Source organism: Trematomus bernacchii, unplaced genomic scaffold (assembly GCF_902827165.1).
Source record: "Trematomus bernacchii unplaced genomic scaffold, fTreBer1.1, whole genome shotgun sequence".
Lineage (NCBI taxonomy): Eukaryota > Metazoa > Chordata > Actinopteri > Perciformes > Nototheniidae > Trematomus > Trematomus bernacchii.
Window position 1 is genome coordinate 1,909,621 of NW_022987429.1, and position 23,743 is coordinate 1,933,363.

Below are 23,743 nucleotides of genomic sequence, written 5' to 3' on the forward strand. Positions count from 1 at the left end.
GCTTAATCAATTAATCATTTGATTATTTGCTGTAATTAAAAAGGAAAATATGATCTAGTTTGTGTCTTGTCTTTATCTCATTTAAGTGCCAAATTTATATATTTGAGTTTGGAACAAGATGTCAACTCTGGCTATGGGCATTTCCTCACTATTTTGACATTTAATAGGGCCGAATATGAATTAGGGAAATTAATTGCAGATTGATCAATAATGAAAACAATCTTTAGTTGCGCACTCACAGTAAGACACATTAAAATACAACACCAAATAGCTTTAGGTGACGAAATGCATTACATTAATGCACACAATGTACAACAATATGTTGTATTACTGACGATTTGTATTCCATATTTTATTCCTTCTTATTCCATTCCATTGCAATGTAAATACTGTTATATTTGACTATATTTTTTATTATTTTAAATATTTTTCTAGTTCTCTACCTGTTTTTTTAATTCTTGTTTTTATGCACCACGACACCAAGTCAAATTCCTGGTACATGTAAACCTACCTGGTAATAAACCTGTTTCTGATTCTGATTCTGAAATGAAGTGCAATGTTTTCTGACCTATTGAGCAGTCGGCCCCCGTCCAGTTGGCCTTGCAGACGCAGGTCCCCGACTCGGTGTTGAAGGTGCCGTGACTGGAGCACTGCTCTGGACAAGTGCTCTTCAGGATCTCACAGCTGATGCCACCCCACCCCGGGTTACAGTGGCACTCACTGTGATGACAGGCTCCGTGACCGGAACATATCGGGTCCACACAGTCAACTGAGTGCCGTGGAGAGGACAGACATTTTTTTAGTTTACCACTTCCAGAAAGGATATCAAACCTACTTATTTACCCCGGCCAATTTCACTCTGCTACAAGCCAACATCATTTTTGTCAGAGTGGAAGTGCTCCAGTGCCAGATGACGTCTGTTAAGCCACAGCTGAACATGCTGCTGTGTTTAGTTGTGGCTGGTTTCGTTTTTCCACCCTATGTTCTACTATCTCTTCTATATTATAGGGTACTTCCAATATACTGACAGCATAATTATGCTCCATTATAGGCCCTAGGAGAAGGGGCACAATTAGCGTCTAGACCGATGTAATCAATTACTATTAACAATTTGCAGATCAACTCGATGATCTAAGTTAATAATTGGCAATTATGACCAACATAATCAACCCATAGGGATAATTTACAACAGCAACATTGTGCTTCCTCTGGAGCTGATTTCTCTGTGGATTTCAACACCTCCTTGGACACTGGTATTGATTATTTACCTTAACCAATTCATCACACCGGAGCCATTAAAAGCAAGCCTGGAAGTACAAATGCCACAATCTCCCATCTATGTTTCCTTCCCATAATGCTTCACTTCAAAGAAAAACACAATATACTCATTTAGTTCACTCAATAGCTTTTTACGTGCAAGGTCAATGAGGCGCACATGTAAATCTGAGCAGATAATTGTCTTTTGTTTGCATGGGGATCAATAAAGTTAAATGCACCGAAGGGAAGGGGGAGGTTGAAAAGGTTGACAAGAAAGAAGACAAAGCTCTCTCTCAATAAACGGGGGGAACAGATGCTATTGAATGATTGATTTCTACAGGTGCCTTCATCTGAGGAGCATTCCAATAGGTGACTGCATCAATGGGCCCTTCACAATCTGTTCCAGCTGGTAACCTCACGCGGTCTAAAAACTAAGCGGGAGTTAATTTATACACACGGTATCAATAACAACATCCCAAGCATTATCTGCTCAGTGGAGTTGAACACACTCGATTGTTTCACCAATGGACTGTGTCAATTCCCCCTGAGCTTCCCACAGAAAATTGTTGCTGCTTCCCATCCAAAGAGAAAAGGATTTCTTTCCCCATTTACCTTGTTCACAGTTGGGTCCTTTGTGGCCGCTGTTGCACACACAGTTGCCCGACACACACAATCCGTGTCCCCCGCATTGAGGATCGATACACTGGGAGGCAGGAACGTCACACTCAGTGCCTTTCCACCCGCTGTAGCACTGGCAGCGCCCCCTGGTGTACTGACCGTTACCGCTGCACAGCACCGGACAGGCGGCTGGGGAAACAAAGGAATTCATCTCATGCATTGTGGTATATTAGATTAGATTCCTTTATTGTACAGCGAAATTCCAAGCATTCCCGATGGTGCAATCACACATAACAGACAGTATAAGTATCATTTTGACAATACAAGCTTAAACTTTTAATATATAATATATAAAGTGACTATAAATTGGACCTATGATACATTGAACAGTATACGCTTACAAAACAATACAACATTACCATACAAATACAAGAACAATACGTTCAAGGCAGTACAACATTTAAACAAGTCAATAAGTAAGTTATTGCACATGTATTTATCAGTGCAGTTGATTATTACAAAACTAGAAATAAATATGTGTTCTATAAAAAACCGTATGAGGTTCATAAGGTGCAGTTGGATGTAATCATGTACTTAAGTTCAGTTCATATAAATGGTGCTACTAATACTTTTTCCAAGGTTAAGTACTTATTTGTCTTTATTTGTATAGGCTATCTAATGTGTACTTTTGTTATATATTTAATAATAGCTACTTTATTTTTTTCTAAGAGTCAGGATGGTAATAATGAAGCAGGAGCCAGATGTTTAGCAAAAACATTTGAAATAAGGAGAATCAGCGCTTGCCTGGCTTCATCCAAAGGAAACTAAATCTGCCTCACAGCACCTGTAAAGCTCGCTTATTGACTTATTATATTTATGTGTTTGACTATTTCTTGTATGGGACCAGTTGCTAGGCAACCAGCAGAAACCCAGGAAGTTACTGGTCACATATCACACATAACAGCTACATACAAGGCGCAAGAAATGGTAAGATCTTCTCATAAAACTGTGGCAAAGAAAGTCAAAAGGTGATCCAATTATCGATGAACTCAGACACGTACACATGAAGAAGGCTTTCTATTGCCAGATTTTGACATATCTTTCTCTGAGATTTGGGGGCGTATGTCAAATAGAGTGGATTTGAAGGGAATCTTTTCGTGTTCAGTAGATACAAAAAAAATGAGTTTTAATAATTTTCATAGGGAGCATGTTTTTTTGTGTAGTTGTCAATGTAAAAAGCCTGTTACAGTATGTGGATTAGGTGGAGTAACAGACAAATGCTCAGCTGATGCTGGATTTTTAAAAGCCGATTAGAGCATTTTACAAATAACCTTGTCAGTGCTATTGTGGAGACAAATTACGTAATGGAGAGAGTGTTTCTTAATGATCTCAAACATATCTATGACATGTCTTTACTGACGTTTATTGTAACATACCCACTGATATATATGCCAATATCATACAGCTGCTCAGGTAATATTAGTCAATATATCGATCTCGCTGCACCATGTGAGACTCCACATGCGGTGCTTTTGCCTCTGATCGCTTTGAGCTCAACAAACAATTTTCCACATTATGTTATGAAGGTGGGCAAATACAACCAAAGCAATCTACACAAAGAAAATCTATATTTTCTTAACTCAGGGGAAACTGACCCTTTGAATAATGGGCCGGGTGGACAGAGTAAGAAAAATATATGAGATAATTATTACCTCTGGAACAGTACGGCCCAATGAATCCTGGGAAGCAGTGGCATGATCCCGCCACACACTCTCCGTTCCCGTAGCAGTTGTGTGTGCACTCCGTGACAGATTCTGTGGGCGAGAAAGTCCAACTATTAATAACTCACCGGATTTTCGAATTATAGCAAATCTCAAATTCCTGCTTAAATAACATTTGACAACTGAAACTGTTCAAGAATACTGCGAGACGACCGAGATACTAACGTTTTTTTTTTTTTCTTTATCCCCTGCATGCATCTAGGCTTTTTAAGCATCCCTTATCTGCGGTAGCTGTATCGGGCATGGCATACATTTACAGCTATTTGTCCATGTCCCACTAAGGTCTAAGCCTCCATAACATGCACGCTGCAGGCTGGCTCTTCCCATCCAAGCCATGTTGAGTAAAAGCCACACATACATTTTAAATTAGACCAAATAATTCCATTTCCTTGACACATTTTGTTTCCTCTACCGCCTCTTCCTCGCCCCTCAACCCCTTGAATGACTGATTCAAGGGACTGAGGCAATCTCCTGAGTGTTTACAGCTCAAATCCTCTCTGAGTTGAAGTTAATCTGACATATCCTACAGACAGATCTTGTGTTCATTCAACAGACCATCGCTCATGAACGGCACCCCCATAAGACCGTGGCCCTCATTTTGATCGGCGTTAAGAGGGCAAACTTTTTTGTTATTGCACTGTCTTGTATTGAATGTTCATTGAGCCAGCGTTGGACCCAGGCAATTTTGACCTCACACATCGATACTTTCATATTTGTAGGGTTGGATCAATGGAAAACTCCCCAAAGGAAATAGAAAAACGTTAACTCAACCTTAGTGGTTTCTCCTACCTCAAAACCCACAAGGAAATTTCACAGACTCCAGAACGCTGAAGAGGTTGTTACGAAGAAAGAATCAATGCAGTGTAGTGTCTCGTATTGTGGTGTTGAGCACAATAATCCACTACCCTCCAATGGAAACTTAGATCTGCCTCTTAGGTGGCTCAAAGTTTTAAGAGCTCAGCTTGTTTGAGTGGAAGCCAACATTTCCACCAACCTAACTGTTTGTTAATTCACGCGCAGCTGTTAAAGGAAATTAAAGTCTTCCAAACATGTCATTACACATCATTCCAATCACTCTCATCAGCCATCGCAGCAGATGTGTGTCCTCTTACCCTGAATGATGGTGTTATAGGACACTGTCTCCGCGTTTCTTCCGTCATTATAAAACGCCAGGTGCCACACCCCTGAGTCCAGGTACTGGATGAAGCCGGCTTGGTGCACGCTGACCGGGTGATCCTGCCGTCCCCTCGTCTCCGGTTCACTTTGAGTCCAATGTTCTTTGGCGATAAGCCGGCTGCCGTCCAACAGCTCCACAAAGTCATACTGCAAAACAACACCAGGAACAGATTACGACAGATGCAGATGATTGTTATTTTAATGTTGGTCTAATTAAATCAGGCAGTAAAACACGCCAGAAAGTTCAAAAAGTTGATGCTTTCTTCTGTTGGATGCTTTGTATGCGGCTCCTCTGGTGATTTCCCTAACTGTCAGAGAAGAATACTTCAAAGTGGTTATGCAAAACACAACAAAATGAACAGGTCTGTGTACCCAGCAAATATTTCAGTATAATAAATGTTGATTTTCAGTCACATTTATTTGTAGTTGATAGATGTTGTTTGGAGAGTTGTTTGTCTATTGATAGAGCTGATATGGCTCTGGGGCTAAGGCTAAAAAATATTCCAAAAATATGTCGTACATTCTGACAGGAGTGCACTTTAACAGAGTCTGGCAATGTGTTTATTATAATTTGTTAAATTAACGCAGATAATGCACTGTGTGGATGCATATACTTAGGAATTCAGAGTCATTCACTGCCAGTGTGTGCACAAAATACAAAGAAAAGGGAAAAGTGAAAAGTGAAAAGCTTTCTTCAATGACAGCTATATGCAATTATTTTTCTCTGTTTTTAATTCAACTTAATACCACATTGCTACTAATGTTTTAATTGGTTTATTGTTTGTTTCTAATACTGAATGTTCCCAGTACTCTCTCAAACAGCGGATGAATACATCATATCTTGAATAAGTTTAAAGCACATTTTTCTACAGTAGCAAACACAGTATACGAAACAACAAATAGAACATAGTATATACCCCAGGCCTTTTTCTTCCTACTGTATGTTTTGTGAAAGCAGCATAGCAGTCTCTCTGTATTTCTTTCAAGCAAACATTGATTTACGGGGTAAACAAGGAGTAACGAGTCATTCCTGCCAAGTGAAACGAGTAAAGCGACGCATCTGCTCTCACTGCACCTGCTCAACACCTGAACCTCTTCTTGACGGAGGCTGTATGGTGGAGAGCACTGCAGCAGAAAACTGAGTAACAAACCAGCAATCCCCAAACAGTCTATAGGCTGCAGAAAGCACAGCAGATGTAGACAGATCCCATGGCTAAAGCTGTTGTTAGCTACACAGATGCACTGAGCCTATAGTGAACGCTCAGGGTGGAAGAGAGACTATGGGCTGATAGAAGTCTGATGCACTGAAGCTAGTTCAAAGATGGATTTAAACACAATGATGAGGTCATTTGAGAGATCTGGTGAACTGCCAAGCTATTGATTTTTGCCTGAAAATGATTTTGTTTGTGTTTCAGACTTGTCCGCTCAATAATAAGTAATATATCACTTACATTTAAAATACATTTTTAAAGTAAGTAATGAGTTCAGTCACAACAATTGTCAAGAGAGAAAGGTAAATATATCTGATTCGGCAGCAAGAGGTCCGACTTAAAAATCATTAAAATAAATTGTTTTAGACATTATTTATTTATGTTTCCTTATAAAAAAAAAACGTCATAATACTGCCAATAACAATTCAACATATGTGTTTTAAAGCAGCATTAAAGCTAGGTTAGGTTATTTACTCATGGGAAATAATTCCATTGTAGCCTTTCAGCATATTGTAATTTAAATGGTCTGGACAAAAAACAGACTTCTGCTCGGTTTTTAGTTTAAGTAAATGTAGCCCAAGACGTTGACCAATCACAGATCATTTGGAGGAGAGAACCGTCCTATTGGCTGCTCTAGAAATGCAGATGCCTGTTCTTGTCCCGTTAGATGCTGCATGAAGCGCATATGCTCGTCTGGTGGGAGGTGCTCAAAACAGAGCGGGGAGGGAGGAGAGCTGCAGTATGAGGGCTGTATCTTTGTATTCTGGCTTTTTTTTGCCTTTTACTAAAAAACTGCATACCCTGGGAGACCACTTGAATTACAATTATGCTGAAAGGTTATTATAGAATGAAAAATAAAGTGCCTCCTCCAGCTTTTTTTTCAATAGTTTTTAATAGCAGCATTCCATCATAGCAACACTGCATGTTTATGATATTACCCCAAACCCGATTTAAACCTTAATCGGCACCTCTATTGAGCTTTTTTGGCCTCTTTCACTTCACTGCATTAGCTGCATGCTCCACAATAAAATCAAAGCCCCTCATCAACAAACCCATTTCCAAAAGCAGCAAAATAGCTGTTTTCAGCAACAACAACAAAAACAACGATATTCTCACCGCTTAAGAGGCAGATCATTTTTTCTCAAGTGTTGTTGGAGACAAAACCCAAGCTAAAAGATGTTGCACTTAAATGTATCAAGTGGCCAGAAACACAAGTCCAATTGGATCCTGGTGTTGCTCTATTTCTGTTTGATGTGTAACGAGGCAACTTTTGACACACACTTTAGGCTTAAGGACTTTATAAACTGGGAGTAAATCAGTGTTTTGCATCTGCCATCTTGTTATGAAGTTCTTCTCTGCCTAGTGGGCAATAATGAATCACTATGTGCACGACATCCAGCCTCGTTGAAACACAATGGGCTTTAAAGGAGTTAAAAGAAAGGAAATATATTAAAACAGGATTTAAAGCTCAGAAACGGGACAAACATGGACCCGAGCAACTTTGCAGTTGACTTGAAAAAGACAGGAAAGAGAGCATAAAGCGAGGGGCAGGTGAAGTCAACCCTGTGATTTAAACCCCTTTGAGTGGAGCAGAGGGGCAGGGGGAGGATATTAACCTGGCGGAAGTTGACTTCTTTGTGTTGTCGGCTTGAGGGGGAAGTAATAAAACTGTTCATCCCACGAAACCTAAACCTCCTGGCGAAGTGCATACATCTCGATTAGCCGCAGTGAAAGCCCCCCCCCAACTCATCTCAATCCAACAATGCAGTGAATAACAGGCGAGAGGCCGGGCGTGAAGAGACTGCAGCATGCCCCGTAGACAGAGCCCAGAGCCTGCAAATACTTCAGCCTTTAGATTGAGTGAACTTAGTTTGGCACTTGGAAACAACTGAGGGCAATCTCTTAAGAAACAAACTACAAAAGTTATTTTCTTCTAACTTGTTTGGTTTGTATCAGCACGGACAAACACTCAATAGCAGAGAGAGGAAGTCTATGTTTGAGAAAGGTGGAAAGCCTGTTGCACTTAAATGTCGTCTTGTCTTCCGAGCTGTGAATACAACGAACAGTCAATATCTCTCATTGGTGTCTTTCATGCTCAGTTAAGTAAATGCATTGATTTGTGCCCCTGGTCCCTGAACAGTATGTAATTTAGAGGCGGCCACAATGGACACAGTGTCGAGAATTGACAAGCTTGAGTGTCTGGGCAACAATTGCCGGAGACATAAAAGCAGTGTCTTGTTAATTAGTACCCTTTGGACTTTCATTTTGTTGGGGCTCCTTTTTTCACCTTGAAAGTGCAATCCGGATCACCTGTTGTCCCTTACATCTCAGTTTCGACCGTCAGAGAGTGGCCCTACACTTGAGTGAAGCCCGTCTTTACGAGCAGAGAATGTCAAGAAGGTTAGGCTAAGAGCTTTTGCAGTCAAGTGTGCTGGCCATTGTCTGAGTGCCTCCATCACCATGATCACACATCGGACATTCAAAATGCCGGAAATGTCATTCAAGTGACACATGAGACATTTTCTGAAACACTTCAATTTGCAAATTCCCGACGTTTAGTGGAAATGAAAGATGTGCATGTCCACCCTGGCAAACTGAAATAAGCTAATACCTCGCTGTAATGTGCAAAGGCATACAGTGATGTCAGGAATTCAAATTAAAGGACATCATAAGAGCAGATAGAACACCCTATTAATTAATACAGTATTCATATACATTGTTTGATACAGTTTAATTTTCAGGCTTTGTTAAGACGTAGTGAAATGGCCTCTTTACATCCTCAAAGCTGCTTTAATCAATTTATTTTATTAAAGACTGATTACATGGCTATGTGTAATGTGAAAGGAGTAAGAGCGGTGATTAACACACAGAGAAATATTGCTAATATTATAATTAAAGCCATGGAACTGGTCCAGTAATGTCAGCAATAGTTAGCCAAGTTTTTTTTAGAAGCTGCAAAGCCCCTGAGACCAGAGCCCAGTCTGCTCTGATTGGTTAGTTGGCAATCCCTGTTGTGATTAGTCAACCTCTTAGAGATGTCCCGCCCCTAAGTCCATCATGTATAAGGTGTTGGAGCACTAGCCAATAGATGCGTGAGTGTTACAAAGAGATGTCACTATTGGATTGTATCCTTTGCAGACCATTTACATGCACACACACATATATAACACGCTACAGGAAAGGGAAAACCTCAAAAAGCTAAATTGGGCCCCTTTCATAAACAAAGATAAAACTGACGTAATTGTTTTTTTGGAGCCAAGGAGGAACGAATAAAAGTCAGCGCTGAGCTTCAGTCTGCAATGTTCAAAACAACAGACAAAGCCAGAAATCTAGGTGTAGTCATGGACTCTGACCTGAGTTTCAACAGTCACTTTAAAACAATTACTAAATCAGCCTACTATCACCTAAAGAACATATCGAGGATTAAAAGACTAATGTCACAGCAGGATTTGGAAACACTTGTCCATGCTTTTATCTTCAGTAGACTGGACTACTGTAATGGTGCCTTCACAGGTCTCACTAAAAGATCTATTAGAAAGCTGCAGCTGATTCAGAACGCCGCTGCTCGAGTCCTCACTGACACTAAGAAAGTGGATCACATCACTCCTGTTCTGAAGTCCTTACACTGGCTTCCTGTCTGTCAAAGAATTGATTTCAAAAGACTGCTGCTGGTTTATAAAGCTTTGAATGGTTTAGGCCCAAATTACATCAGGCAGAACTAAACATGGAGAAGTTCTGTTATTATGCTCCAAATATCTGGAACAAACTCCCAGAATCCTGCAGATCCGCTGCAACTCTGACTACTTTTAAATCCAGGCTGAAGTATTTTCTTTTAGCCGCCGCATTTAATTGAACTATTCATTTCTCACACTGCACTGTAACTTTTATTCATGTGCCCGTGTTATTCATGTTTTTAAAATGCCATTTTATAATATGTTTCTGCTGCACTATTTCTTAATTATTCATTTTTGTAAAGCACTTTGAATTGCCTTGTGTTGAAAGGTGCTATATAAATAAACTTGCCTTGCCATTTAAATGTTACTTTTTAATTACAAGAGATATGTCGTTTTTCTTTGAAGAGTAACAAAGTTTGATTCAAAGCGTCACAAGGTGTCAGCTTCATAGCATCTTTAATCTACAGGAGATATACCTGATTTAAAAACATTAATAAAAAGGCTTTACCTGAGTGTGAGAGGGTGTGAGACCTTTCCGTCCATAGACTCCTATCAGTGCGTTCTTCTGTACCGAGATGTTGAACTTCAGGAAGCGTGGGAGCTCCATGCTGAGATGAGAACGCCAGAACACCCCCGGTGGGATGCTCTGACCCGCCTTCTTCCCTATGTCCACCTGTCCCGTATCAATGGAGTTGTTCTCCTGATTCAGCACGTTAGTCCTTCCTAGAAGACAGACACACACCCACACTCGGATTATATAAGGTGTTGCAAAATCCAAAAAACAGCACTGTTATGGCTATATTGTATAAATCAGTCATCACAGAGCCTTTCATGCCATCAGTTAAAACCTCCGCTTTCATCTACAAATCTAACATTGGTCTTTCATATTTGGATATCAGTAATTGCTGCATTCAATCTTTTGCTTACCAGTGCAATCTTATTCTTTTTATCCAAGCAGGGACTTTACACTAAGACAGTCATATATTTTCCAAATGAGCAGTGACCAAGAAAGAGAGGATTAAAAGTAATGGATCCCTGTGGTCCATGATGCACTGCTCACTGAAAAAAAAATGACCAGATATAATTGGCCATTTATTAGACTCTAACAGGCCGCATTTCACGTCTTCTCTCTGGTCCTGATGACTCAGAGAGCACCGCCTCATCTTAGATAAGGTCTTAATGGAAACTGTCAGATATACTGAGCGCTACCTTCCCAGAGCAATAACAGCAAATCAAAACTATTTAGTGAATTATACCCTTAAACTGTGTCCTTACAGCGCAAACGATGGAGGGATGGCCAGTTTGAATATGACTCATGCTCAAATGAAAAATTGTAGTCTGCAAGGTGTAATTACCAGAACAAATGTCATTGTTAGGATGAAAAATATTTCAAATGTTTTAAAGTCCTTGCCGTTTGAAGCTATATCGTGGAAGGAATACAGCTGTGCTTTTTATAACATACTGTGGCATAGACTTATAACTGGTTAGCTGGATGATGCAGAGATGTCCTGACATAATAACATCTCAACCTTTGTCCTTGCTTCTCATACGAAGTGCTTCAGTGTGAGGACCTGTGTATACAGTGACTTTATCCGTTCGTGCCAGACCTCCGTTATTTGCATGCCGGGGTGTGTGTAATGAGGCCATTGGCTGTCACTTTAGTTCCATTCAAAGTGAAGACTGGTAGCCAAGTTTACCTCAGGGGAGAATAATAGTCTGCTATTGATTGCCTTTAAACAGTCCAAAACCTGCCTCGTGCTATCTTAATTAGCAGTACTTATGAGGATTTAAATCTAGCCGAGTTTAAACAATTGAGCTTTTGCCTGGCCTACTCAACTCAATTAATGCTGTCGTGGCTGTGCATTCTAAATACAGCAATGTGGTCAGAGATTAATTTGGTGGCTTTTGCTGTAAAGGTGAGTTGGGATGGCCTGGCTGCGTGTTGTTGAATACACAATGGTCCAAGATTATGATTAGGTAGTGCAAAGCTGTCTGGAATCAGTCAATTCATATTCAGAAGGTGAAAGATCTCAGTAAACTGTAAAGGCTGACTTGGCATCGAGCACCAAATCATTCATGAGGCCAAATGGTTTGCTGGTGCAATTTGTCTTTCTTAATCGTCATTTGAACCTTTTCTTGATTTAATTAATTAGTATTCTTTAACCTTTTTTTTTTAGGTATCAGCATTTCATTAAAAAAAGCATTAATTACACAAAACCTCATCTACTTCAACTGAAGTTGAGATTATTCGTACATTTAAAGTGTTAGTGCTAATGAGCTAGGCAACCGGTTCATACACCTTGCTTTTGCCAAGCCATTCATTATTTCTTTTATACAAAATGTTTTCTGAATATTAAAACTTAACCCCAAAAACCCCAACATATCTTGAAAAAGCAAAGCCAACATAACCTTGACCGAAATAAATTAGGATACATGGAAGCCAACAAAATAATAAAGAGTATAATTCTTGAGCACTAATACTGTAAAGGCTTATTTGAATGTTAATTAGCGGTTTATTCAAATGTCAGTCTTTTATTTTCTCACCGTCAGCAGCCAGAGCTGTCACTATGCTCGGCTGAGTGGGCCCCGTCTTCCCAACTCCTCCGTTTTCAAAAGCCGGCTGGTTGTCCAACTCTTGGAGCTGCCAATTGAGGCCAAAAAGGTGCATTGCTGTGAAATACACAAAAAAGCTGCGTGGGTTTGTAGAAATGGATAAACAAATAAGCAAATAAGTTGAACATAACAAGCCGCTTTAGCACAAAAGACCTGTGGGAGAACACAATGGATGGATCCAATGCAGGCAGAAAAACACATCAGTTTAACTTCCAACTTTTCTGTTTTTTCAGGCTACTCAACAATGGGTGGGCTTTGTGTAAACAGCGTGCTGACAGTCCAGACAAAGTCATTTAGATCAATACTCAGGAACCCTGTTGCTCTCTCATGTTTCCTTTGGGAGCACTGTTCATTAATGTGCCACAGTGTCTGCACACAAACAGCTACTGTATCAAAGAGAGCAGAATTTGTATTTTCATAAAAAAGCTTTCACTTCAGACAAGCAGAAATGACACACTGGGAGAGTGTTGAACTCTCTAATTCAGTGTGATAAAAAGCAGGAAAGACATGGTGATGCAGTTCCATGTTTGTGAGTAAGATGGAGGGAGAGGCAGAGTCTTTTAAGAAGGATTGAGGCAGTTTATTGAGACAGACAATCACAGCAGGAGGAGGAAGTGAGTGTAAGATGCTGCAACACTCCTCTAGTTGTGTTAGATAACTAAACTTAGCTGGCTTTCATTCAGCAAACCTGCTTTATTGTCTCAGTATTGGAGGCAATCAAACTGTGTTCTTGTTGTTTTGGGAAGCTGAGGTGCTACTGTGAGCACAGCGAGAGGGCCAATCTCCTTCAAAGTCACCATCCAGAGAACATGCTGAGGAGGCATCTTGATTTCCGACCATTTGATCTGCGGGAGGAACTTCTCTCCAACACTCACCAGGAAGATGGATATTGACTGCAGCAAATAAGAAGTGGATGTGGGGCCAGAGAGAATATCAAATGTGAAGGAGACCAAAAGAGAGAGTGTAAACTAGTAAGGAGAGTGTATCAATCCATACTTTGTAAAGAAATAAGACTTGCGTTTTGCTAAGAACTTGTGAATAAGCATCATTGGAATACACAAAGCACTCTCCTTGGTATTTAAAATAGACATGTGCACTTTAGTCTTTCATTCAAGTTTAATAAAGCAGATGTATTTGAGTTTGGTTACACAGTACATTCAGCCTGCATAACCCTCTGTGTCAAAATCAATGTTGGCTGCATCTGAAACAACCCAGAAACAGTGGTGCCACTGGTCCATCAATATCTTATAACTCAGACTTTTCTCTCTGAATGGACACCCAGCGTGAAAACCTATGATCCATGCAGTTTGTTCCTTTTTGCTTCACATATTTTTATTGAGATGTCCTGTGTCAATTGATTTTATGGTTTAAAACATTTCTGAATATTACTTCAGTTTCAGATATATGTGCACATTCCCTGGCAACACAGATAGACACAAACACAATCTTCAACTTAACATAATCCGCCAAGAATCAGAAATATTTATAAAATAGTTAATTAGTACCCTAACACTAAATCCAAACATTGGACTGAAAACTTCTTCATTTAAATACAACCTTTTTCTTAATGTTTAAATATCTCAATTTATTGGATTAACATATTGTTGGTTTGTAACTGAGGAATGGCTCCAGATTTCTTAAAAAACAGTGTTAGCTCGGACCGAAATTGTAAGTACCCAATGAGGTAATGGGGCACTAACTTAAAATAAAAACAGCCTTTGCCTGAAAAGAAAGGGACATCTACTCTAACAAATTGATTGTCACTGTGAAGTGAAAGCAGGGTAAGATATTACTCAAAGAGTAAAAGGTAGCATAATCTGTTGCTTAACAAACCTGTATTTAGAAACCTAGTATTAAGTGTTTTGAAAAATGAATCATTTCTAAGCTGACAAGAAGAAGAAGAAGAGAAGACAGGACACCAGCTACAAAATGACACATGAACAACAGATGGTGCTCTTAAACACCAGATGTTGTTTGCCTTAGTGCTGAAGATTCAATCATATTTGTATTGTATTTTTAATGCTAATGATAGCAGATCTGTGAGACTGTGTTTAGGCACATTGCTGCTTTGAGCTGGTAGCAAACATTAGCATGCTTACATAGTGAAAATGGTAATATGCTGATAATTAGCAGGTATCATTGAACAGGTTTACCATCCTAATTAAGAATGTATGTTAACATTTGAATGATTATCATTGCTAAACACAAATTAATCTGAGGCCAGTGTCATTTTCTGGTTTTTAGTTTTCGGTTTTAAACCGAAGTGAAAACTTTGACGCAATGCTGGTTTCAAATGAAAGGTCTGTCATCCCCTATGTAGTATAATTTCTAAACAATGAAGCACATTTCCCTGCATTTCATCCATTATCTGTCAAAATATTTTACTCTAACCTACAAATATCTGCCTCATGGTAAAAGTCAAAATCAGAGTCTGAAAACCTTTCCACCGGCTTGGTTCCTCATTACAGACTTTAGCCCATTTAACAGATTAGTCTAGAGACTCTCTACACGTTCACATCTCCCAGTATCCCCACATTTTCACAGTGTGTGACGGTGGGCTCTCGTGTATCAGACACTCCGCAGAACCACGAAGAGCCTTCACTGCCCGCTGGGCGCCACGACCCGAATCCCCATTTACCTCATCAACAAATTGCTTTGAGGTGAATAACCCTCAATTTGTGAATTTGCATAAGTTATTCCTGCAGCCTAGGCCAGTTCGATTAATATTTATGGGCCGTGAGCAATTCTCTTACTGAGCAAGAAGCAGCAAAAGCTAGCCTCTAATCTCAGAAGTCAAAATGTGCCCTCTGGAACACCTCCACAGACGATGAAAGGGACATTGAATTTGTAGGTTCACACAATGTTAGTTTGAGCCCTGACATCCACATGGTATTTAGTGTACAGAGGCACAATCACGTTTGCGCTGGAAGACACAACATGAGCCCCAGATAATTCTCCTGGCAGCTCTCAGAGCAAAATCCCTATTTAGTTCATAACATTTTTGTTGGGGTTGTTACCTGAAAAAAGGGCTAATTATTTTACAGATGAAGGTTGCATGTGTTCTTTGTGGGAACAAATAAACAATTATTTTTAAGCTAAGCAACCTAAGGCTTTTAAAAACACAAATGAGAATAAAACCTCTTAAGTGTTTCCTGTTCAAATATGCAGAGGACGCCTGTCTGATGGCTATCATCACCGAGAATAATGATTCGATTTACCACAGAGAGAGGTGACCCATCTGGAGCCCCGGTGTGCCAACAACTACTTGGAGCTCAACAGCCTCAACATTATTGAGATAAACATTATTTTATGCTGGAATCTGCCTGCAAATCCTCACAGAAACATCCTGGGGGACTCCCTGTTCTCTAGGATAGTATCTCCAACAACCTCAAATGGAATGACAACATCTGTAACACAAGATCGACCAAGACAAGGTGTTTTTCTTTTGTACCTGCGGCAATTGACAAGCTCCCTGTTTCCTTGGGTTAGTCTCTGTGGGATTTCTTGATTTTGTGTTAGTTTTAGATTAGTATCAGGAGCAGACTTTTTATTTTCCAACACAGTACTCATCACCAATGAGTGGAAACAACCTGTATCAACCACTCTCCTCTGCTGGCACGGCCTTGTTAAAACCATGTCAACAATTTCATGAGAGCCATCATTTTAATCAACCAGCCTTCACTGAAAAACATAACAAATCCAAAATTGATTCTAGCCTTTACCAATAAATTACATTAGCGTGGTACAAGGTTGCAGTAAATTAGATTCTTCACATTTACAAAGCCACTGCTAACGTAACATAATCCTGGCTTCATATAATGACTTTAAATTATATATTTTTCTATATTTGTGTTTGACAAAAGAAGTCTATTGTTTGTGCGGTTCAATTTGGAGGGCATTTTCAAGAATCCACATGCTGTTTCTGCATCCAATCAGTGCATCAAAGCTGGACCTGGTCCTGATTGGCCTCCCCTGTATCTGAACAATTGCTGAAATCCTTCCAATCAGGCTAGTTTGCAGAACTGGAACTGGAAAGCCTCACCTCAGCAGGTTTGCCTCATTTGAATTACAGGAGCTGCTGTCAGCCAGGGTCCAGTTGCATGTCTGTTCTCCACGCTTTTCTTCAGATTAATTCAATAAGAAAACCTTTTATCCAAACTATTTGTTTCCAAAATATCTTGAGGCATATCAGTCTTAAGCTCAACAAAAACAGTCTTATCAAGAACAAACTGAAATTGAATATTATGTTACAGTTTAACATGTAACAGATGTAGATGTGCCTGTATTTGTACTAATGGGACTGTGCGAGCTGACAGTAAAATAGTATTAAAGCATGAGTGCACGTTGTGTCTATTTGAGTCATTGCACCTGGCAGGTGAATTGGCGGTGGATGAAAGCGAGAGGAAGTGGTGGAAACACTCTCAGACACCTGAGGCAAGTGGCACTGGGCTGCATCTGTTTAACTCTCACACACACAGGCACACTAACACATGCACACACACACACACCGTAGGAGATGGAGCACCAGGAACACACTGTGGAATCAGGCCAAAGATACAATTCCCAAACAACCTACAGGTCTACAATTAAACAAGTTGGTGAATGTCGAGATGAACATGTTGTGAATGAATCCAATCTGCTACAAATGTTAGTGACAACAGCTGAACAAATTAGGGGTTCGGCTCCTTTTCCCTGTGTAAACTGAGCAGATCTGCCACTAGCTGACATAAAAATAGCAACTGATCCCTACACACAGAGCAGCGACTAAGATGTAAATGTATGTTTATATCCATACTAATTTTATGGCATCATGAATGAAAACAAGTACAAAACTGTTAAGTCAATAGGCCATTGTGAATATTGATATAGCACATTTATGACCTATCCTCCAAGAGAGCACTCCCCTTTCCATCTCCCAATAAAACACTGGTTATAGGATCTTCCCAACAACCTCATATTTCTCCTTATACAACTATGTCACATTTCCTCTGCCTCCAAGCATGCTGAATACTTATATATCCTCTGAGGGAGAGAGGCACAGTGTAAAGATTAAGGGCTTGGATGACAAGGGAGGGCATGAGGAGACATGAATCTGTAACAGGTTTATTGCTCTGGTCGAGATTCTAAAGGTTAGCAAGAAGTCAGCTTTGACACACGCTGTAAAAAAAAAACATCCGAAAGTCTTCTCATAGGATATAATGCCCAACGGATGGGGGGGGGGGGGAGAGAGAGAGTCTTAAGCAAGTCTTGGTTGAAGCACAACAAAGGCTTTGTGGACCAAGGTCTTCTTTTAAGATCAAGTGTTTGCTGCTGTTTCCTTTGTTATAAGGGCTCCTCAACTGTTTTATTTTGAAGCTGCCACCTGTGCTGGCCATTTGAACAGCCCTGCTTGTGTTATAGCAGAAACCCCTGAGGACATACATTCTGTGAACTGGGGATCCAAAGTCTGGGGATGATGCACAGCAGCCTGTCAAAAGAAAACAGGCAGGAATGTCTTGTTGGAAACTGTACTCGGGCCATGTCTGCATATCGGACCGAGAGCTTAGTCAGACAGACGCTACTGAATCATATCAGGACATCTTCAATTTCTGCAAAAAGGAAAAAGCAATGAAATAGAAATACTCCTGGCAGCGATCAAACTTCATACAGATTAAGCGGCTACATTCACTCTAGGGAGCTTGTCTATCATTTGTTCCCTTTGACCGAATGACATGTCTAAAGATTGTCTAATGCCGGGCGCAGATAATGGAGTCAGGTTTACTCTCCCTACAACCTAAAGAAATATGTTGCCACTTGCACAAAATCTGCTGGTTTTCATGCACTTGGGCTGACAAGCGTGCGTTGCGCCTTCAAATCAGACAATAACAACAAGTGCACAGTGAAATGTTCGTACCAAAGCCTCGGTGTATAGTTAATTTGGTCTGGCTAGATGGTTTCAAATGCACAATACCAAGGTGTACACATTGGATACCGTATGAATCTAATAGTGTTAACACACCGACGCCCTCTACAAAAAATATCCTCATGCCAGGCTCGGAAATACAGGCTGATATTTCCTTCAATTGCCCCTCCAGAGAATCAAAGTTCTGGTCTAAGCCCCTATTTGTGCAGCTGTTCAGCATGGAATATCTGGTAATATGAGCAGTTTAAAGATAAGATGTTCACCTCCTGAACTGCTTTCAAGCACGAGCAGGGACTGAAGTCTTGCAATGTGACGAGAAAAAGAGAAGACTTTTAAATTGCTACTTGTGTAGGATGCAATTTTGAAAGCTGGTAGGAGTGTGGCCTTGAACTGTTGCTAACGTGTTGTCAACCGTACAAATTAAGAGTTGGGGAGAGCGTGTGGGTAAAAGTGAGAAAGTAAATCAGTGTGTATTATTGAGACATGAAGAGAATCAAAAGCAGAGCAGCTTTTAAATTACTTTGAGGTCAGTCCAAATCAAAGTGTCAACACCTTGACAGCACGTCCAAGTCATTCACTCATTAGTCTTTATAAACAAATTGCAAATCAGGATGGGAAGACGTTCAGTTCTGAATGCTAACTATTCAAATGGCATGGTTTATGGTTTTGACATTTTCCTTTTCAAGCTGTATTAATTGTTTCAGTTTTTTTTTCATTGCTGCGGCCAACACCCTTTGGCGCATATGTCTAATAAATAAATATGTGGTGACTGAATGTTATTTGTGAGCATGTCATCAGTCTCATATCAAAAGTCTGAATGTTTTTGCTCTCAAGGGCAAATGCAAAGCTTCAGGGATTCTCAAGTAGTCAAATCTGCATCAAGCTGCACATCATCATTTTTTTTCAACACTATATTTCTGACTAGGAAAATGTCTGTGTGGCCAAACAGACAAAACTAGCTGATCTGTAGCCCTTATTAACATAATATTGTCGAATAATCTGACATGCACTGTTTTCTAATGTTGTCATTTGGCTGTGTTACAGATCATTCATTCTCCTCATGCATATTGATTTCAAAATATCTTTAAAACACCCAAACTCACCCTTACCTATGCAGTAGCAGAGGACGATGGACAGAACCACAGCGATCCCCACGGCGACCAGGGCAGTGCACTTCCAGGAGCAGTGTTTCGGCGACTTCTTGAACTTGAAAGCTCCTCTGGAGAGGCTGTGTCTGGGCAGAGGTCGAGCCGGTGTGGAGTAAACCGTCCCTGTAGCCATGGTGTACCCGGGGGCGGCTGTGCCAAAGAAAGGTGTTGTTCCTGTGCCCGTTTTAAAAAGAAAATGCCTGCATAGGGGAAAAGAAGAAATAGGAGAAAACGGGTATGGATTAAATCAGCATCCCAAAAGATGCAATGCTTCATGTACTGTATGTCCAACTTAAAACCGTTTTCTAGCTGGATTCAAAAGCCCAATTTGCTCCTGTTCCAAAGCTATGCTCAATAGCTCAAATCAAAACAATTAACCATTTAACACCAGGCACATCCATGTGTCTCACACTGCAAGAGGGACTGGGTTTAATTCTAATATTTAGCTCAATCCTGACATTCGAAGAGGTGAACAAAAAGTACCTCATAAAAACAATCATCTCCCACTTGCCCTTTTACAAAGGGGCCTTTGCTAATAGCCCATTATACCTGGGGTAATTAAGAGGGTTTAATCAAATGCACTACAGAGTGATCGTCCTATTAACTTTTAAACCCCACGTGAAAAGCTCTTAAGTAAATGAATTAAGCCTTGTTGCCACTCTTGCCACTACTTAGAGATTAATACCCAAATGCCTGTAGGCTTATGGGGACGGCGGGGGAAATTGGACAGATTGACCATGCATTGCAAATACTACTTCGCACCAGAATTGCAGAATTTCATGTCTCAACTTTTTCCATTTAAAAAATAAATGAAATTGCCAACAGTATTGACTTTTTCTGGGATAATAAAGCTTCATTATCGTTAATTATTCACCATCATACCAACATTCAACAAGAAAGCCCATTAGCCATGAATTGAAAGGAAACAGCATTTTACCCAATAATTTATACCACTGCATCAATTTCTGTGACTTTGGTATTGAATTATATTATTTTGACTATGGAAAACTCAAATTTACATTTAAAAACGTAGAGGTTAGCCTCTCTTATATAGCCGTCACTGAACACCATGATGTCACAAGTACTACCTCTACTACTACACTCTTAAACACCCAAACATACCTTCATCAATGATTTGTTTTGACTGTAAGGCTTGGATAGATAGTGTGAAAAAATAAGCTTCTGAGTAATTCCTGACTTCTGAATGTATGGTCAAAAATGTATGTTTTAACACCAAGAGCATTCATATATGGCAAGTGAAAGAAATCACAATTCCAAGCCATTATTAGTGGCTTTCTTGAAAATCGATACCTTCTTGGATTTTGAGTGGCTTACAGGCTTTTTAAAATAGCTACCTCATAGGAGGAAAATGTTAGGACTTGTATCCACTTTTGAAAGATGTTCCTGGTTTCTTAAAATGAACTTCAGCACTACCAGCAGCCCCGCAGAAATATATTGACTGGAACATTTGGGGGTTAAATAAAGTTTGGTTAAGTGCAACGAAGTGGCCAGGAAAAGCAGGGCTACTTTCTTGCTCTTGCACTCTGTCATTTCTGCTAAAAGCCTTATCCAACGTTTTTCAATTCCCAGAGGAGGGGATTGCCATGGACACCACATATTTAAATAAACCAATAAATTGATAAAGTAGTGTTTGCTCATCAATTATTTGTGCGGCAACTGTGAAGCCTCTATGTTCATTTTGTAACAGCTTTTTAATCCTGACTGTGAATCTGTACTAAAGAAGCTAATTGGGTGCATAATCTAAAGCTGAGCAGTTAAGCACTGAAAATCCATGTAATGGCACTTAGTGGTCACAGTTTTGCTGATTATTTGATAGGAACGATGGCCCAAATGGCTTAAACTGTTTCATTAGTATTCTCTGAGTTACACAAAATGTTGTTTCTGAAGAATTATCAATATTACCCGTCCAAAAACGTGCACAGGGAAGGTGGTAATTCGATATTTGTGAAATCGTTTTAACAGGTTTGTTTTACAAAGGGCAGATCGTAAACCTACACCATAATGCATTGCTCGTATTTCAGCCCTGCCACTGATTCTCCAGCCACCTCCTGTCTCCTGTGAGGGTATATCTGAGCTAAAATCTGCTCTGATCAATTCTTGACAAAAAGAACAAATGTCAGATTTGGATCGTCTGGCTCCTTGATGCTCCGATTGACACGTGATGTTGTGGACAGATTCCAGTTAAAGGTTACAGCATGTCACCGCTGGAATGACAATGCTGAGGGGCGTCTGCAAACCGGGAAAAGTTCAGATTCTTCAATCTGGAACAATCTGTACTGTTGCTGTGGCAGAATTCTTAATGTGCAGTTGGGTATGAATTGAGGTCAGAACGTGCACAACGTTGGAGGTGGCAGACGTGTAGTCAGACACATGGGCAAACAGCCTGCGCTATCTAGGGAGTTAAGTGTAAGTGGATGCAATCTGATGAGGTGGACAGAAATGGACGTGAGGGTGTGAGTTCATGTTTGTGTGTATGTAGTCTATTTGAGGAAGGTGACTACCAATTGCAAGTTGCTGAGATGATGTGGCGACAGTTCTCCCTGTAAATAAAAAGGTCTTATTTATGCAACGGTGTTTGTACATAACATTCTCATGTGCTTTAAGTCAAAGACACCTGAACTACATTAACATCAAAGACACATGTGGGAGTTTAATTTGAAAACATACTAACATTAAAGGGAAAGTGAGACACGCTGTTAACAGCAACATTTAAAATAAAAATATATACAATAAATCATTAAATAGTGTATTTTCACAATGTAGTTACTTGAACAACTTGAAAGCACATATTATCACCAGAAACATATGGCATGCTTAGGTTGGTTTAAAACTCAGCTATTCTGCAGTCATTTACTGTCAATAACTTTTGCTTTGTACAAGTAAAGTAAAATTAAAATCTGTGCGTACCAACTTTATAGACAGAAAATTCGGCTTTGGAGATTTATTTAATTTGTCCTTTATGTAATTCTGTTGTTTATGTTTTTCATGTCGGCTTTTTTTTCCTAATAGCAGTCTGAGGAGTCTGGAAATGATGCTGTTGGACATGATTAACCAACAGCAGACCAGTGTAAATGTCTGCAGCTATACACAGTGGATGACCGGCTAATTGATTACAGCCAGTGTGATGCAACAAGGCACATTACTATGCTAATCCAGCCAGCTCTTGTGATAGCAAAGTGGTGTGCTTTGAGTGTGAGGGAGAGAGAAGGAAAAGAGACAATCAAAAGAGTGTGAGACTGAGGGAAAGAGAGCAAATGAATGGCCGGCTGTCAGTGTGATCGCAGTGCATTTGTGTGCACGCCTGTCTGTCCCATTGAGAAGCATGTAACACAAAAGCAGCAGCGAGCCGGCTCTCCTCTGCTCTCACAACATTGCTTGTCATCGGGATGACATTTGAAAACATCCTCACAGAGGACAAAAGACTAAACATTGAGTGGGTGGATTTGTCTACGGCTAAGCAAGAGCTGAAAGGTTGAGAGAGCACACTATAAACAATGGGAATCGAAGCCCTTGGAATATGTAATCTGCCTATTAGCTTAAGTTTTGTGTTAGCATTAGCATTTCAAGGTGAGAGCTGGAAAAATCCGACGGCTTTCATCCGTGGCTGAAAAAAGACTACAGATGTGTCCGGCGTCGCGGTGGTTCGTTTTCACACATGCTGCCGTCGCCATCGCTCTCCCCCAGATCGCCACCTGCCCTCCCAACAGGAGGCCTGCTGGCAGGTGCTATTCTAGTACAGCTAGCTCGGCACCCGGGCAACAGTATTTCAGTCCCGACAAGCTTTTCTTTGCCGTCCTGCCCATGGAGATCAGCGTGGTGCCATCTTGAGTCGCTCTCTCAGAGTGCTCAGATTGTTTGCACATTGAATTTTTTATATTTAACGAGATTGATTCAGTTTGACATAAGTGGAGCTCAGCTCTCATGCACATACATTTAAGATGATCTTTGGAGTCTACCTTCTGAGATTTTCCGGGGCTAAATCCTGATGGCCAATTTAGTTGAAGTGTATGTACTGTAAGCTGTAGGTTACATTTTTTAATGTTTACCATTTTGTGTGCATATCACTATTTAGTCCACTATCCCTATCCATCATCTTTTCATGTAAGCTTTTACATTTGCTGACAATCATCAAGACCAGACGTCCTTTGTATTGCCAGCAGCAGCCGCAGCTAATGCAGTAGCTCATAATAAGAGGAAACTATTGAAGAGCTCAGGAATCACCACATAAATGTGAAATGTGTGCTTGGCACTAAAATATGTTGGCATAATAAATGAAAAGGAAAACACACACAAGAAAAAAAGGAAACAAATACATCTTGAGGATTACCACTTTGTCTACACC

General features: G+C 40.2%; 1 protein-coding gene across 1 annotated transcript in view; it reads right to left on the reverse strand.

The window, feature by feature from the left end:
- The window catches only part of si:dkey-237h12.3 (teneurin-3), a 139,141-nt gene that overhangs the window by 51,417 nt on the left and 63,981 nt on the right, over positions 1 to 23,743 (reverse strand). The window contains exons 5-11 of the mRNA XM_034141707.1: positions 19,342 to 19,580; positions 12,262 to 12,387; positions 10,226 to 10,440; positions 4,769 to 4,979; positions 3,588 to 3,689; positions 1,870 to 2,064; positions 569 to 769 (exon numbers count right to left, since the gene is read on the reverse strand). Of these exons, the coding sequence (XP_033997598.1) occupies positions 569 to 769; positions 1,870 to 2,064; positions 3,588 to 3,689; positions 4,769 to 4,979; positions 10,226 to 10,440; positions 12,262 to 12,387; positions 19,342 to 19,580 (1,289 nt within the window). The remainder of the gene's footprint in view (positions 1 to 568; positions 770 to 1,869; positions 2,065 to 3,587; positions 3,690 to 4,768; positions 4,980 to 10,225; positions 10,441 to 12,261; positions 12,388 to 19,341; positions 19,581 to 23,743) is intronic.